Here is a 13,655-nt window from a genome sequence, read left to right on the forward strand (position 1 = left end):
TGACTTCTTATAGTGTTGGGAAGTTGTGCCTAGAATGACTAAACACCTCAACACTATTACACATAAAACAACACTTGTCCCTTCTATCAGAAAACATGGATCTTAGTGATTTCTTGCTAGGTACCAAGAAACCGTGTAAGAAACGCTTCTTATATGCCATCTACAATTAAATATTGAAAGTCTCCCAACGGGATGCTGCTGAGTGATGCATGAGATTGATAGACTTAACCTAGAAAAGGCCTTGGCAGTAGTGGACAATGGCATGACCACACTCTCTTCACGTATTTATTCACTGGCCAACAGTGTGTCCTCAGCAATTGACATAATGGAACAAGATTTGTCTATACTACAACATGGGCAATCTCAATTGCGCTCCATTGTGCTTTGAAGCTGGACGCTACATTCATTGTGTTCTGGCCATGTGCCATGGTGATACATTAACAGCACAAATTTGTGTTTGGCTTATAATCTAACCAACAGACAGTTGACCATGGCACGTAGAGATGCAAAGTACACCATGCTGCTAATTGAAAAATTAGAGAAGTTACCATTTACAGTAGCAGAGTCACCATCTACAGAATGGTTAATTCATGGCTATACCACACTGCCAATCATGACATTCCAGGTCCAATACTGCCTTAGATGCTTCCAAGCAGGCAGGTATGAAGCATTAGGTGATGGGTACATACAGGAAACCTGAGAGTTACCTTATAGATATAGGTGCAGAAATAAGGAGACTGAAGTTTTCTTAAGTGGTACAGACTGTGGGAAGGCTTTAAGTGGGTCTTTAGTGTGCAAAGAAGTGTCACTTCATTGAGCGTGTAATGCGTCAAAAGCAAACTTATCTTGCTACTTGGCTACAGAGAATCATCCACTTTTTGAGTTGCCCTCGAATGGGAGTTATTTAATGCTGAATGATCAAGGCTGTTGCAGGATGGCATCAGACATTGCATATCTAGTCACGGTAAACTTCAGGGTTGTTTACTGTAAGCAAGTATTGTTTGCCCGGGTCGCACAGTTTGGAAGGCACCACTGTGGGCTTCATTGAATGTTTCCAGTATATAGTCTGATTCACTGAGCAGACTGAAAGCCATGTTGTTTCAACAAAATGTGGCCTTAACTTCAGCCCGAGAGACTTTTGATCTCCAGGTTTTAAGGTCGTCAGCAGAGATACGGGCCCTGGTCCGTACAAACTTCCCAATCCATTTCAGAGAAATGGTTCATCATATCTTTAACATGTCTGATACAAGTGGGTTTGTACACTTATTTAAGCGACTTCGATCAGGTCTCTGAACCACCTTTCAGACCATCTTCATAGTAATTCCAGCTTTCATATACTCCGTTCTTGAAATTGTTTTTGGAGGACTTACTTTGGTCCTGCTATCAGTAACGGTCATCCTGATTTTAATCCTATTGCTTTGTAATGGATGTCTAAATCCCTCTAAACATTGAGAGAATACTGCTGGAACGATGTTGTCGTGAGTGTATGGTGTTCTACCTGGGTACGTCTCAGCTTCGAGAGCTGAGTGAGCATTGGTTCCTGTCTTTCAGACCAGTCTGACTAAACTGTGTCCTGCCTGTGTTCTGTTGCCTCTCCTGCGGATTTGGCTGCGTGTTGAACCTGTGTCTGACACTTACATCGGTTGTTCCGCCAGACATAGATGTGCTCCTGGTGCCCTTGCAGGCCCATGTGCACAGTTGTCCACAGCGTATTCCCTTGTTGATGACAGCATTTCTAGAGCCTCCAGGGGATGCTTCCACTCCTGTTGGTAGGGATAGCGACTCTGCTCTAGAAGTACAGGCATCGGTATCAGGCGTGCAGGCATCTAATGCTTCCCCGGCGGCTGCTATGGGAACCGGAGATGAACATCTTTGCTCACTCGACATGATACTGGAAGTTCTGGAAGGATTGCCCCATGCAGATATGATGTTCAGCGATGTTAAGTCTTCAGCGCAGGATTCATAAACATTCTGGCTTCTCCTGTGCTGTGAACCGTTTGGCAACTTTATAAAACATTTACTAAATTGAAGGTTGTAACAGACTTTTTTTATTTTTCTTCTCTGCTCTAACTGAGCGTAATGGCTTTCAATGTGCTCAGTGAAATAATACCCACATATACATGTTTAGAGGACCTTTTGAACGTTTTTAAAGAAAATAGTTTCATGGACATTTTTACCAGATTTTTAAAGAAATGCTTTTTAGTATCTTAAGTTTCAAATGATTTTTATGCTTTTTATAGCTTGAGCTTTATTATTATTTAGCGGGCCCTGTTTACCTTTTGATGAGGAGTGGGTTTCATGCCCTTTAGGCTGGTCCTGTCACGTATACCCCTTTTTACATACCTTGTCCCATCCACACGACCATAACTGTTCTGAAACAGGTTACGTTTTAACTAGTAGCTTGCTCCTGTCTCTTTGACACTAGGCTCTTAGTATTCTATCCTAATACCTGACGTGCATAAACATGTCCTTAGGCACGGCATAATTACTCTGTATAAGGGTCACCGCTTTTTTCATCCTTGGCTAACAGCCAGCTGTACATGATCGCATTTGTTTGGAAAAACATTTATGATTTTTTTCAAAACATACGATTCTAGAAGAAACCCTGGAGTGACCACTCTAGTATATACAACCCTTATTTCCCCCTGCAAATTAGAGGACAATTCCTTCCAAGCTGACACAGGGTCCTGCATGCTGAATCTTCGACACGCAGCGGCCTGACATCCCTTGCAGCCTGTCATCCTCGAAGCAGAGATGGGGTCCTTCATTCTCGACCATCAGGTGTGGGGGCTGGCTCATCCTTAGGGAATTATTGGCTAGATGCATAAATATACGCATATACATGCTACACATACAGATCTAGGCTAGGTACATTTAGGCAAATTACCTAGGGCATTCATTTTAGGAGTATGCAAATGGTACTATTTTATCTGAACTGCTTATGTTCATCTTTTTAGCACTATGGTAGAAATGTATCTACTATTTACTATATTGGTACTAACAATCTATTTTGTATGCTTCTGTCTCCTGATTGTCGCAGCAAATATGTTTTACACAAGACTAACGCTTGACCAGGAAATACTTATTGAAAACCTCATGATTGCCGTCTTGTGTACTTTCTGAGAATAAGTAATCACGAGTCACTGTGTGAAAAGTACTGTACTGTTTTCCACGATCCATGAGGAATCAGGGTTGTCATGTTCAGGGGTTGCCAGAAACTACCTATACCACTGTAGGATACAGGGGGGTTGTAGTGGCATTGTAGAGCTAGCTGGTCTAATGACTGACATATCCTGTGGGGGTGTCCGGAAGTGGTTGGAACACCAAGCCCTCAGTTTAGGTCATCCAAAACGTGCAGGTCCTGGGGATTCCTAGGAACTACACGACAGTGTACCCATTGTTGCTCTGGCGTACAATTGTTTCTCTGGCGTACACCCTTAGCCACAGCTGCAGTGTCTCACCTGCAAAGACTGACCTCCTTACTGCGCAGTGACCACAGAGTGGAAGGGGTCTGCTTAAGCCAGCCTAATGGAGGCATTGACAAATGCAGTTCCCTACAGCTGAGAATTCGATCAAACCTGTTTCCTGGAATACACCTGGTTTGAATCTTGCTTTTGCAACATATTACCTCATAATGCATGAAAATAAATGGAGTAATGCTCTAAAATATTAATTGAGATATTTGTATTTTAAGGTGCCGGTTTCTGAAGAGTATGAAATCGCCGGATGAGATTGTGGAGTACATTGAAGATTATTGTGGTTTTGCTGGAGCTACAGTGAGTTTATCAGACTCTCTTTTTTAATAATCCACAGGCTGCCTAGTTTATGTGGTCTGCAGGATAGCTCTTTTCATACTCTGCTTTCATTTGTACTTGTATTGTTTACAATTAAAAAATAATGTGTTTGATTTTATTTGCAGAGTTATAACCTATTTTTACAGCAACCTTTGAGTGTCTGCTCAGTTATGGAACCGTATAGAAATGGTTTGAATATCTGATGCCAGAGTCCCTATCTGTAGCTGAGGCGATTAACTGTTTAAAAATGTCATAGTATTTTTCATTTAGTGTTTATTAAATTTCTGGGGTCAAGATAGAAGTTCTAGATAATAACCGGAAACGTATCCACCTCTTAATAGCGCTATGCAAAGGTTTTCCACATTATGATTCCCAATAAGCACACTTGTCCAGGCCAAAATTGGAAGTCTCGTGGCCTTCGGAGCATAGGTGTGGGGCTGGGTAGTTGTGTTAAGTGCCTGCCTCCATGCGAAACCGGGTTTGGAACAAAGTTGTCACTCATACCGAAGGGCTTACAGACTGCTGCGCTTGACTTACAGATGGGTTATAAATTGGCTGTACAAAGAGTGAGCATTGCTCCGACAAGATACACTGCAAAGAGAGAAAGAGGCAGCTCAAATAGCTTCTTGGGAAGGCAGGAAGGTTATATGTTCACTCGCCCGGGCTGACAAATCCATATTTCTAAAACTGGAGGAAGTGCGGAGATGAAGGTTGCACGTGCCTCTGTCCTCTCGTGATAAGGGGATTGGTGGAACGTAGGTAAAGTGTTTGTAGAAACCATGCCCAACAGACTTCAAACCCAGATAGCCACTGGAAATGCCTGCCTTCGTTATGAAGCAGAAGCAGGAAGCCACAGAGGCTCTTTCTGACCTTCCTCCAGCACCAGGCTGCCTTGGATAGCTTGGATACAATTCTGTTAAGAGAACCACGGGAGAAGGCAGGAGTTACTTGGGAACTTGGAACATTTATTTTTACTGCCTATGTTCACTTTGGTGGGAGGTGATTGATACCTTTGATGTGAACGATGAAGTTCGACAAAATACAACTTTGAGGTTTTTTAGACTAATCCAGAATTACTGGGCGCACTATCCTACATATATACTCCGTGTGCGGTAAACGGCGACCGGGAAACTTAAGAGGGGGAACTTTACTGTGCAGCTTAGGCTGAGATCGACTATACGCCTTTTTGGAAAACGGCGTATCCGCCCATTTTCCAGACGTTTTCTCCTCCCGGTATAATACCTAACATAGGAATAAGAAGATTGCCTTACTTCCTGTTTTTCGTTTGGATAACTCGCATAGAGCTTCAATTACACACGAACCCGGATGGGTTATATTCCGCACATATATTTCTCTTGCACGGACTGTGCGGATTTCAGGCACGAAAATCTGTTATGATCAGGACACCCTGTTCACAATTTGTCCTTATACTGATACAAGTAATCGATCCACCGTACTTTTTATTGACCATACACGGATCAAGCCCTGAAGAATCGCAGTATATATGTTCCCTGCGATAAAACACGTGTCGGCTGTCATTTGGAACGAATAAACGAACGTGAAAACACAAAGAGACTTTTGCTCCACATATGTATACAACGTGTTTGTTACCTTTCTCAAAGAGTCTTTATCTGTTGTAACTGTTACATAAGATATTTGGTTGTGGATTTTACTATACTTGAGATACTAAGTGTTGTAGTGCAGAGGCATTGTAGTTATTGATGAAGTTCGACAAGGCTGAATTCTGGCTGCAGGCCTTCTAACACTTTCATTAAAGATATTTCGAAGTCCTTAACACTTGCTCCTACAGTGGCCCTACCTTCGATGGTTTTGTAGGACCCTGTCGGCTCTAGGCAGACGGCGACCTTCATTTAGCCCAGAAAGAAAATTCTGTTCACCCTTTGCTTTTGTCATTCGAGGCCCATTTAAGGGATAAGAAACTGAGATCAGGTGTTGTGAAGTTTAAAATGTTATGTGTAGGTAGGCTGTACTGTCTTGGACTCTACTTTTTGCTTCATAATAATGCTCTTAAAGGAGGTGAATAACTTAGAGTATTTGTGGCTGTAATCTTATATGAGGCCTTCTTAGTCAGAGCAGTTAGCTATACTCTCAAATACAGCTCAAGTGATAATAGAGTGGGAAAAGGACCAATTTCTGCTGTTGGAAGTGTGTTAAGCCGAAATGGAAGCAGGCGCTAAAATATTACGAAGTATATTTCTTTACTCCAATGTCAGAAAATCTTTCGTTGGAGGATCTAAAACGTGCTGAAATCCACCCAGCTCTTCCCTTTGAAGGCTGCAATGTGCGTCAGTGATATATCTGATTCTGTGGCCATTCAGCATTCAGTCAATTCTGGTTTGCATTATGGTCTGGGCCAGTCCCTGTCGTACTGTTTTTCAGCGTACACAACAGGGCGTACAGACAGGATAAAGCACTCCGACTTCCATAGATCGCCCATATATGATCTACCTTAAATATTCTATTTCATAATCAACATTAGGGGTAGCCCAAACAATTTTGAGAAGGTCAGAACTGATTTAATGGTGAATTGTTATTTCACTTTGGGTGCAGCCTCCATCTGCTGTCGCTCCTTAGGGGGCCATGAAATATATTTGGATTAAAGGTTTCCTGATAATTTGCGTTATTTACACCCCAGATTTCCATAGGGGACTATGCCTCTGCATATTTGTTTTCTGTAAGATGGCAAGTAAGTTCAAAGTAAATTTATTCTATATAGTTAATTAACACCTTTAAAATTTTTGTACTAAAATCATCCGGATAACATTAAAAAGTAAAAAGGATGCACAGATAGTATATACTGTCATATTTACCAAATTAACATTGACTTAGATGCTGTGCAATGATTAGCTCCCCAGTCCTTAGATTGTAAACTTTAGATTTCATGCTCTGAAATGTACCACGGTATGCAGATCTTTGGAGAACAATATAATGATTGCATGATAAAACTAAATATAAAAAACAGTACCAGAAAAAGAAAACTGTAAATTCGACGTCGTTTTTTTCCCAAGCCAAAAGATTCTAAAATGCTATTTTTCAGATGTCTGTAGTAAATGACTGACTTTCTGCGGGAATCTGGTGGCCCTGCATCCTACCTGTAACAATTGACTGTTCAGTACTAACATTACTGCTGGCCGAAATGATCTAATTTGGTATGTACGGAATGCTTGTAATAAATAATAACGTCTCAAATTATTCACAGTTGGACAAATGCACAGTAAATCAATCAAAGTTTCTTCCACTTGTCCCCAGAGTCTGCAGAGTGTTGTTGGCCATATTTGTTTCCATGCTAGAACCTGATCTTTTGAGATGAAAGTCCCCAACCGAACTTGAAGTAGCAATTGTTGAATTGCTTTTGTTATATGCTCGACCAAGTATGGTTGAGGGGACTGTCTCTCATATGAAGATAGTCCAGTCGTGTTTTTTCTTTGCTAGGGCGGCTTCTTGTTTTGCCACATTATTGGCTATTTTTTTAAAAGCTGCAAAGCTATAGTTAGTGTTCCAGGCATCTTGCATTTTGAGGTTTACCAATGCTTCTTCTAATACAGTATTCCTGGCTTTTTTTCCCTTTGTCTGATTCTTTATTTCGGTTCAACAGTGCCCCATCTAGGAATCCTCTTGTGCTGCTTTTAGTTTCCAACACATTTTTATTATTGCTGCTTGTCTTACTGGGTGCTGATTTGATAGCCCACATTCCAGGCATACTTGTGCATGAGATACAAACTTCGGGATCTGAAGGATGTATTTAAATAACCCTGATTGTTGGAGATTCAGGAAGTTTGCATCTTGCCCTCTGAGTATTTCGGAGCCGTACGTAAGGGTTGGAAGAAACTTATCAGCAATGACTTTTAATAAATATAAGTTGGATGGGCACTTCAGTTTTGTTTTTAGTAGATTCAGAGAAAAGCATAATTTGTTTGCCTGGGTTTTTCTGTTTAATAGGTGATCTTTTAATGTAAACCTTGTGTTTACCACTACTCCTAGGTACTTATATGCCACACTCTGTTCTATGGTGTTTCCTGCTGCGTTCCACTTACATTTTTTGTTTTATCCCATGTGTGATGAAAAACAGATGACCTTCGTTTTTTTTGTAATTGAGGAACAGACCATGCTCCCTGGTGTATTCGAGCACCATTGTGATGGAGCGCTGTAGGTCCATTGGGGTCTGGCTGCATAGGACATTGTCGTCTGTGTACTGCATGCTTCTTATTTTGCAGTGTGTTAACTTTGGAGGATCACTTTGAACTTCTGATAGCCTCTTATTCAGGTCTGCAGTAAAAATGTTAAATAGAGTGGGGGCCAGTACACATCCCTGCTTAAGGCCAATGTACGTTGGGATCTTTGCTGTTGTTCTTTCACCGTTCCCTAATTTTATCTTGACCCAGGTGGATGTGTACAGGTTGATGATGGCCTGCAGTAACAATTTTGGCATACCCCAATTTGCCATCTTTTGCGATAGTAAATCCCTGGGTACCGCGTTGAAAGCTGGTGTACCATTTAGTTGATTTTTTCTTAGCTTTTTCGATAAGAAGGTTCAAGGCTAACAAGTTACACGGTGTTTGTTCCAGGCCTGGACCCGGTCTGTGTGATAGGGAGGATCTTGCTCGTGGTGACCCAATCTTCCAATGCTGTCAGAAGGTTTGACGCATATATTTTGGCCTCTACGCCAATAAGGGCGATCAGCCTATAATTCGCCTGGTCCGATCTAGCGCCTGCTTTAAAAATTGGATGCAAGACGCTCCCCCTCCATGATGATGGTATGCTTTCTGTTTGAAAAGTGTGGATAAACAGTTGAGTAAGGTATTCTGCCCACAATATTTGGTCATGTTTAAAGAGCCCATTTGGCAAACCATTTGGGCCAGGGGCACCAGTGGACCTTAGTTTTTTTATGACCATTTGTACCTGGTGAGATTTAATCCAATTTTCTTCAAAGTTTTGTTCAAATTCTTCGCTTTTTTGTTGGTATTGGATTGTGTGATCTGGTTTCATTATTTTCTGATTGCTGTTGTTCCCCTGGTTTTGCGCTAGATAATGTATCAAGTCTGCCTCTAATATATTTGCATTATGTACACGGAAGGATCCGTTTGCTATTTTATTGATTTCTGCCCAAAATTTCCTATTATTGTTTGATTTACTTGTTTCCAGTAATTTTAACCATGTTTCAGTTTGTTGATTATTCTTTGCTATCCAGATCTCTTTTTTATATATTTGCCCTAAATTGTAAATTTGTCGCTTTGTATCTTCACCCGCGATCTGATCTTTTCCTCTTAACTTTCTAATTTCCTGATTTAGAGTCCTTTTTTTGCACACTAAGGAGCCAAGGGGCTCTGAAGTTATTGGCCTTGGTTTGTTTCTGTGGCTTTTGTTTTGGGATCCGAATTTGTCAATTAGACTTAAGATCATCTTTTCCCAATTTGTCCAATGCTTTGCCAATCTTTGTTCTTTTCTTTTTGTCTATACATTTTTTTAATGTGTCATTATTTCTTCGGCATTCTTTCCATTCCACGCGAGTCTTTTTATGTTATATGGGCTGGGAATTTTCAACAAGTCATTGCTTGCTGGTGCCCTTGCGATTTGAAGGCTGAAGTCAATTGTTTGCAGGCTATGATCGCTCCCAAGTCTGTGGACTATTTGGTATCCTACGATCCTTTGCAGTACCTCAAGGTCCACCATGGTGTAGTCTAGTACTGATTGTGCCTGTTTCGCTATTCTGGTCGAAACCGCTGGCTGGTCTTGTGGAAAGCATCCATTCAAAATGATCATGCCAATTTCAGTGAAATTTGAGGCACACAGCTGGCCGTAAATATCCTTTTTTCGTTGGTTTGTTATTAGTGGGGGGATTGTTTTGCCATTGAATTTGTTTTGTTGTTTGTTTTGTGTGTGTTCTGCTTGTAATAAGAACATGTTGAAGTCGCCTGACACTACAATTCCCGCCTGTGGGAAAGTAGATTGCAAAGATATAACCAGGGCTTTGAGGGTCGCGATTTTCTCTTGTTTCGTATTTGATCCTGGGTGATGTAGGTATTACAAATTACCATTGACCATGCATCTTGAAAGTCTTGTGCACCAGAGGAGAGGTCATGTGGTAGTAAAATGTTGATGCACTGGATCGATGTTTGTCCAGACCCAATCAGATCATACGACCATGGTATACTTGTGCTAAGGTAGATAGATAATCCGCCGGCTGCCCTACCAGGTGAGCTGCCTTTGGTGACATGTTGTTCAAATTCTTTAAAACCATTTATCTGAACAGATGCTGTTGACCAGGTTTCTTGAAGTAATAGAATATCATATTGTTTTAGAAATACTAGTAGATCTCCATCCTCTGTTTTCCTGCCTAGTCCGTTTATGTTCCACAAGCATAGTTTCAAATTGCATTTTCATGCTTCATTTTTCCTGTGTTCCATGGAACTTGGTCTTGGAGGTAGAACTTTCCGAGTTTGAATGGTTGCTCCTGATGATCCTTGATGGATGACAAGTAGCTTGGTCCATCCTTCCTTGATACTGGCAGTAGGGCCTGCTGCCCCCTGAAGTAGTCCGGTGTCCGTTTGTGATCTTGACTCTGTCATCAGGCATAATGGGCCTGGATATCTTTTTGTTTCCGTTAATACAATTTCAATTCCCCATTTGGTAAAATCCTCACTGTGCTGCCAAAAATCTTTAGCATTCTTTGGGTCACTCCAGGTTTCCACTGTCTTATCTCTCCCCTTTGCACTTGGGAGTGGTTTGAATTGGATGCTTTCTATATGGTTTGTTGTCAGATGTTTTAATGTTTGAATTGAGTTTGCAAGTTTTAAAATAGCACTCCGTTCGAGGATTTCATCATTCCCTCTGGAGCTGTAATGCGGGATAATGTCTAGCGTTGTTAAACCTTCTGGATAGTTCTGTCCTTTGTTATCATTTGATTCTGGGAACCTACTATTTTTGACTTCCCCTGTGTATTTTTCCTCTGCTTGTGTGTTTTGGGCGCTTATTTTTGGATTTATTGACTGAATTGAACTGGTCAGATTTCTTGTCCTGGTCTTTTGCCTGGTTGCCTGGTGCCGGCAAGTGCGCCGTCAAAGTCTCTGGCCATTGTGTAGTAATTAATGGTTTTTGCACTTTAGCCATGATCTTTCCATTTTGAGCCTTTGTAATTTTGGGGAAGTATTGAGATATACTTTTTTGTTCTGCTTGAGTCTTATGTTTTGAAGAACAGTCTACAAATAGTTTTTTTGTGCGACCATGTGCGGGCTGGGAGTCTTTTGGGCTACTTAGCTGCACTGTTGTTAAGCTGTTGGGTACATATTTGATCTACAGTAGTTGCTTTTGTGTCTAAATTCCCCTGGTTCTTCGGTGAGGCTTGTGCTTGCCGCTTTTCCCTTTGGCCCAATTTCGGGAACTGTTCTGGGCAAATTGACATTCCGGCAGCTTACCAGTGGTATCACTTGAGCCTGATACCGAGTAAAGAGTGCTGTGGCTTTGTTACTTTTTTTGCCTTACTTTTCTCAATCTTTTCCGTTCGCGTTTTGTTAAAGGTTTATAAGATTTTTGTTGCTGGTTTATCTGTGGCCTTGTTTCTTCGGTCAGTCGATCATCATATTCTTGTATTTTTTTGTGGTTGTTTTGCATAGACATGCTTTGTAATGTTTCTATCTGGGCATCTGAAGTAAGGTTATTTGAATTGCCTTCCATTGCCTCCACACTGATTTGACCAGGGTGGTAGTGGGCTTCTGTTTTACTGAGGCATTTTCCGTGCAGATACCGTGCAGATACTTGCGATAATATTGTGGTGGTCGGTTGTTTTTTTAACCTCTGCCAGGATATCTGTTAGGATTGTGGGCAAGACCTGTAGTTGGTTCATTATTCCAGAGCATTGGCATTCGTGGTACATTGTATGAGGGTCTTTCTGTACACGCTCAATAAATCTAATAATCTTATATTTTTCAGTCTATACCAACCACATGGGATGCCAAAATTAGCAAGAGATCGATTTGTAACTCTAATTTTTCTGAATGTTGGAGTAATGCTGAAGATATGGTTTCCATTATGCCAATAAATGGCGGCCCCGTGGGCCTATGATGAAAGGGATGTTCTGTCTGATTAGCGCCTGCTCGCTTGCTTGAACAAATATCCTCCCCTGGTTTGTTCCAGATGTCATCCACTAGTTCACCTCCCGGGCATGCGCCTAAATCAGATTTTGTTGGTTTATCACTTTTGGTTTGATAGCAAGGGCCATCCGTTAGTTGGACCTTGATTGGTGAAAGAATGGTATGATAATCATGATAATCATGAAGAAGCCCCGTTGCTACAATTAGTGAAATTTCGATTGACTCATGGCAACTTATTGAACTTATTAGGCAATCCTGTGCTTCTTGTGTTTCTGAAGCTGATTTGTTGTTTGAGCTTCCTGTGGTGGCTCCTGGCTGCTCATTGCACACTCCTGTGCCTTCTGTGTTTCAGAGATTGGATTAACAGTGTTTTTGGTCTGGAACGCTGTTTGGTTTACGGGAATTTCTTTATTTTTAATTCGATGTCCGTTATATCCATACTTGAGGCTGACTATGGACCACCCCCGAACTTGGTCACCTGAGCACAAAAGAATGACCCAAGGCTTATTGATTGTCGCTTTGTTTTTCCAGCTGGTGCCTCTAAAAGTGTTTTGAGCATATTTGATTGTTCTATGTTTGCTGCTTTTTGGGCTGTCATGCTTATTCTATTGGCCGTCGTTTTGGGGATCTTCGGGGGGCTTTGGCTGTTCTCTAATGGGATATTAATTGGATTGGTTTGGATTGGATTGACATTTATAGAGCGCACAAATGCCGAGGCGTCTTGGCACTGGGGTGAAAGAGAGGGAGGACCAACGTCAACAGGACCGACATCTTAAGTCCTGGGGAACAGCCATGTTTTTATTAGATTCCTGAACACTGTTCTGTTTGGTTGGAGTCTGACTGTGATAGGTAGTTGGTTCCACAGCCTAACCACACCATGAGATAAACTCTTACAAACCCATCTGGCTCTACGGACTTTCGTGGCACCAATAAGACCAGAATTAGCTGATCTAAGACTTCTTGTGGGGGCGTACCAATGGAAGATGTTTCACAGGTCCACAGCCCCTCTGCCATAAAGTGTCTTATGAGCCAGACATAAGGCCTTAAATTCTAGATGTTGCCGTATTAAAAGCCAATGCAGCGACTTGATGGCATCCGACTTAAGGTGACCTTTAGGAATATTCAACTGTAGAAGCGCCGCAGCATTTTGAATAGACTGCAATTTAGTCTTCTGTGCCTTGGCAATGCCTACAAATAAAGCATTGCAGTAGTCTAGATGAGATAAGACTAGGGCCACTACCACAGTTTTCCTTAACTCGTATGGAATAAAAGGGAACACCTTCCTAAGTAGCTGCAAAATATAAATGCAAGTGGAGGTTACGCAATTGATCTGAACCGCAAAGCCCAGTTGTTCATCGACTATGATCTGTGAACTGTGTCTGTAGCAAGTTGGGCAAGGAGCCAACGGAGTAGGACGTCCCTTTTTTATTGTCCTGGGTGCTGGTGGCAATTGATGATTTCTGAAATCGCAGCGCTGATGGTACTGGTGAGATTAGAAAGTCTGTGATCTTTGATCTTGTGACTGCTGGTGTTTTTTAAGGCGTCGTGACAATGTTGATTTTGTTCTCCAGCGCTTTGTCTTCATCGGGAAAGGCACTTGCTCCTTCGCTCATCTTGCCACTGTTCTGTCGGTTTCTTTCTTTTGTTTTTGGTTTGGCCTCTGTTCTGTCTCTCCCCGATCTCATGGTGGACATCAATGCAGTCACACCCCTTAAGGTCTCCTTGAGGTACCTCACTTGACGCGGGGTGGGTA

The 13,655-nt window shown here is 41.7% G+C and overlaps 1 protein-coding gene across 1 annotated transcript in view; it reads left to right on the forward strand.

Annotated features, from left to right (window-relative positions):
* LOC144818171 (baculoviral IAP repeat-containing protein 1-like) overlaps positions 1–13,655 on the forward strand; it is an 863,533-nt gene that overhangs the window by 282,337 nt on the left and 567,541 nt on the right. Inside the window, exon 4 of the mRNA XM_078675293.1 lies at positions 3,695–3,776. Within this exon, the coding sequence (XP_078531419.1) occupies positions 3,695–3,776 (82 nt within the window). The remainder of the gene's footprint in view (positions 1–3,694; positions 3,777–13,655) is intronic.

This window comes from Lissotriton helveticus, chromosome 2_1, assembly GCF_964261635.1.
Source record: "Lissotriton helveticus chromosome 2_1, aLisHel1.1, whole genome shotgun sequence".
Classification (NCBI taxonomy): Eukaryota; Metazoa; Chordata; class Amphibia; order Caudata; family Salamandridae; genus Lissotriton; species Lissotriton helveticus.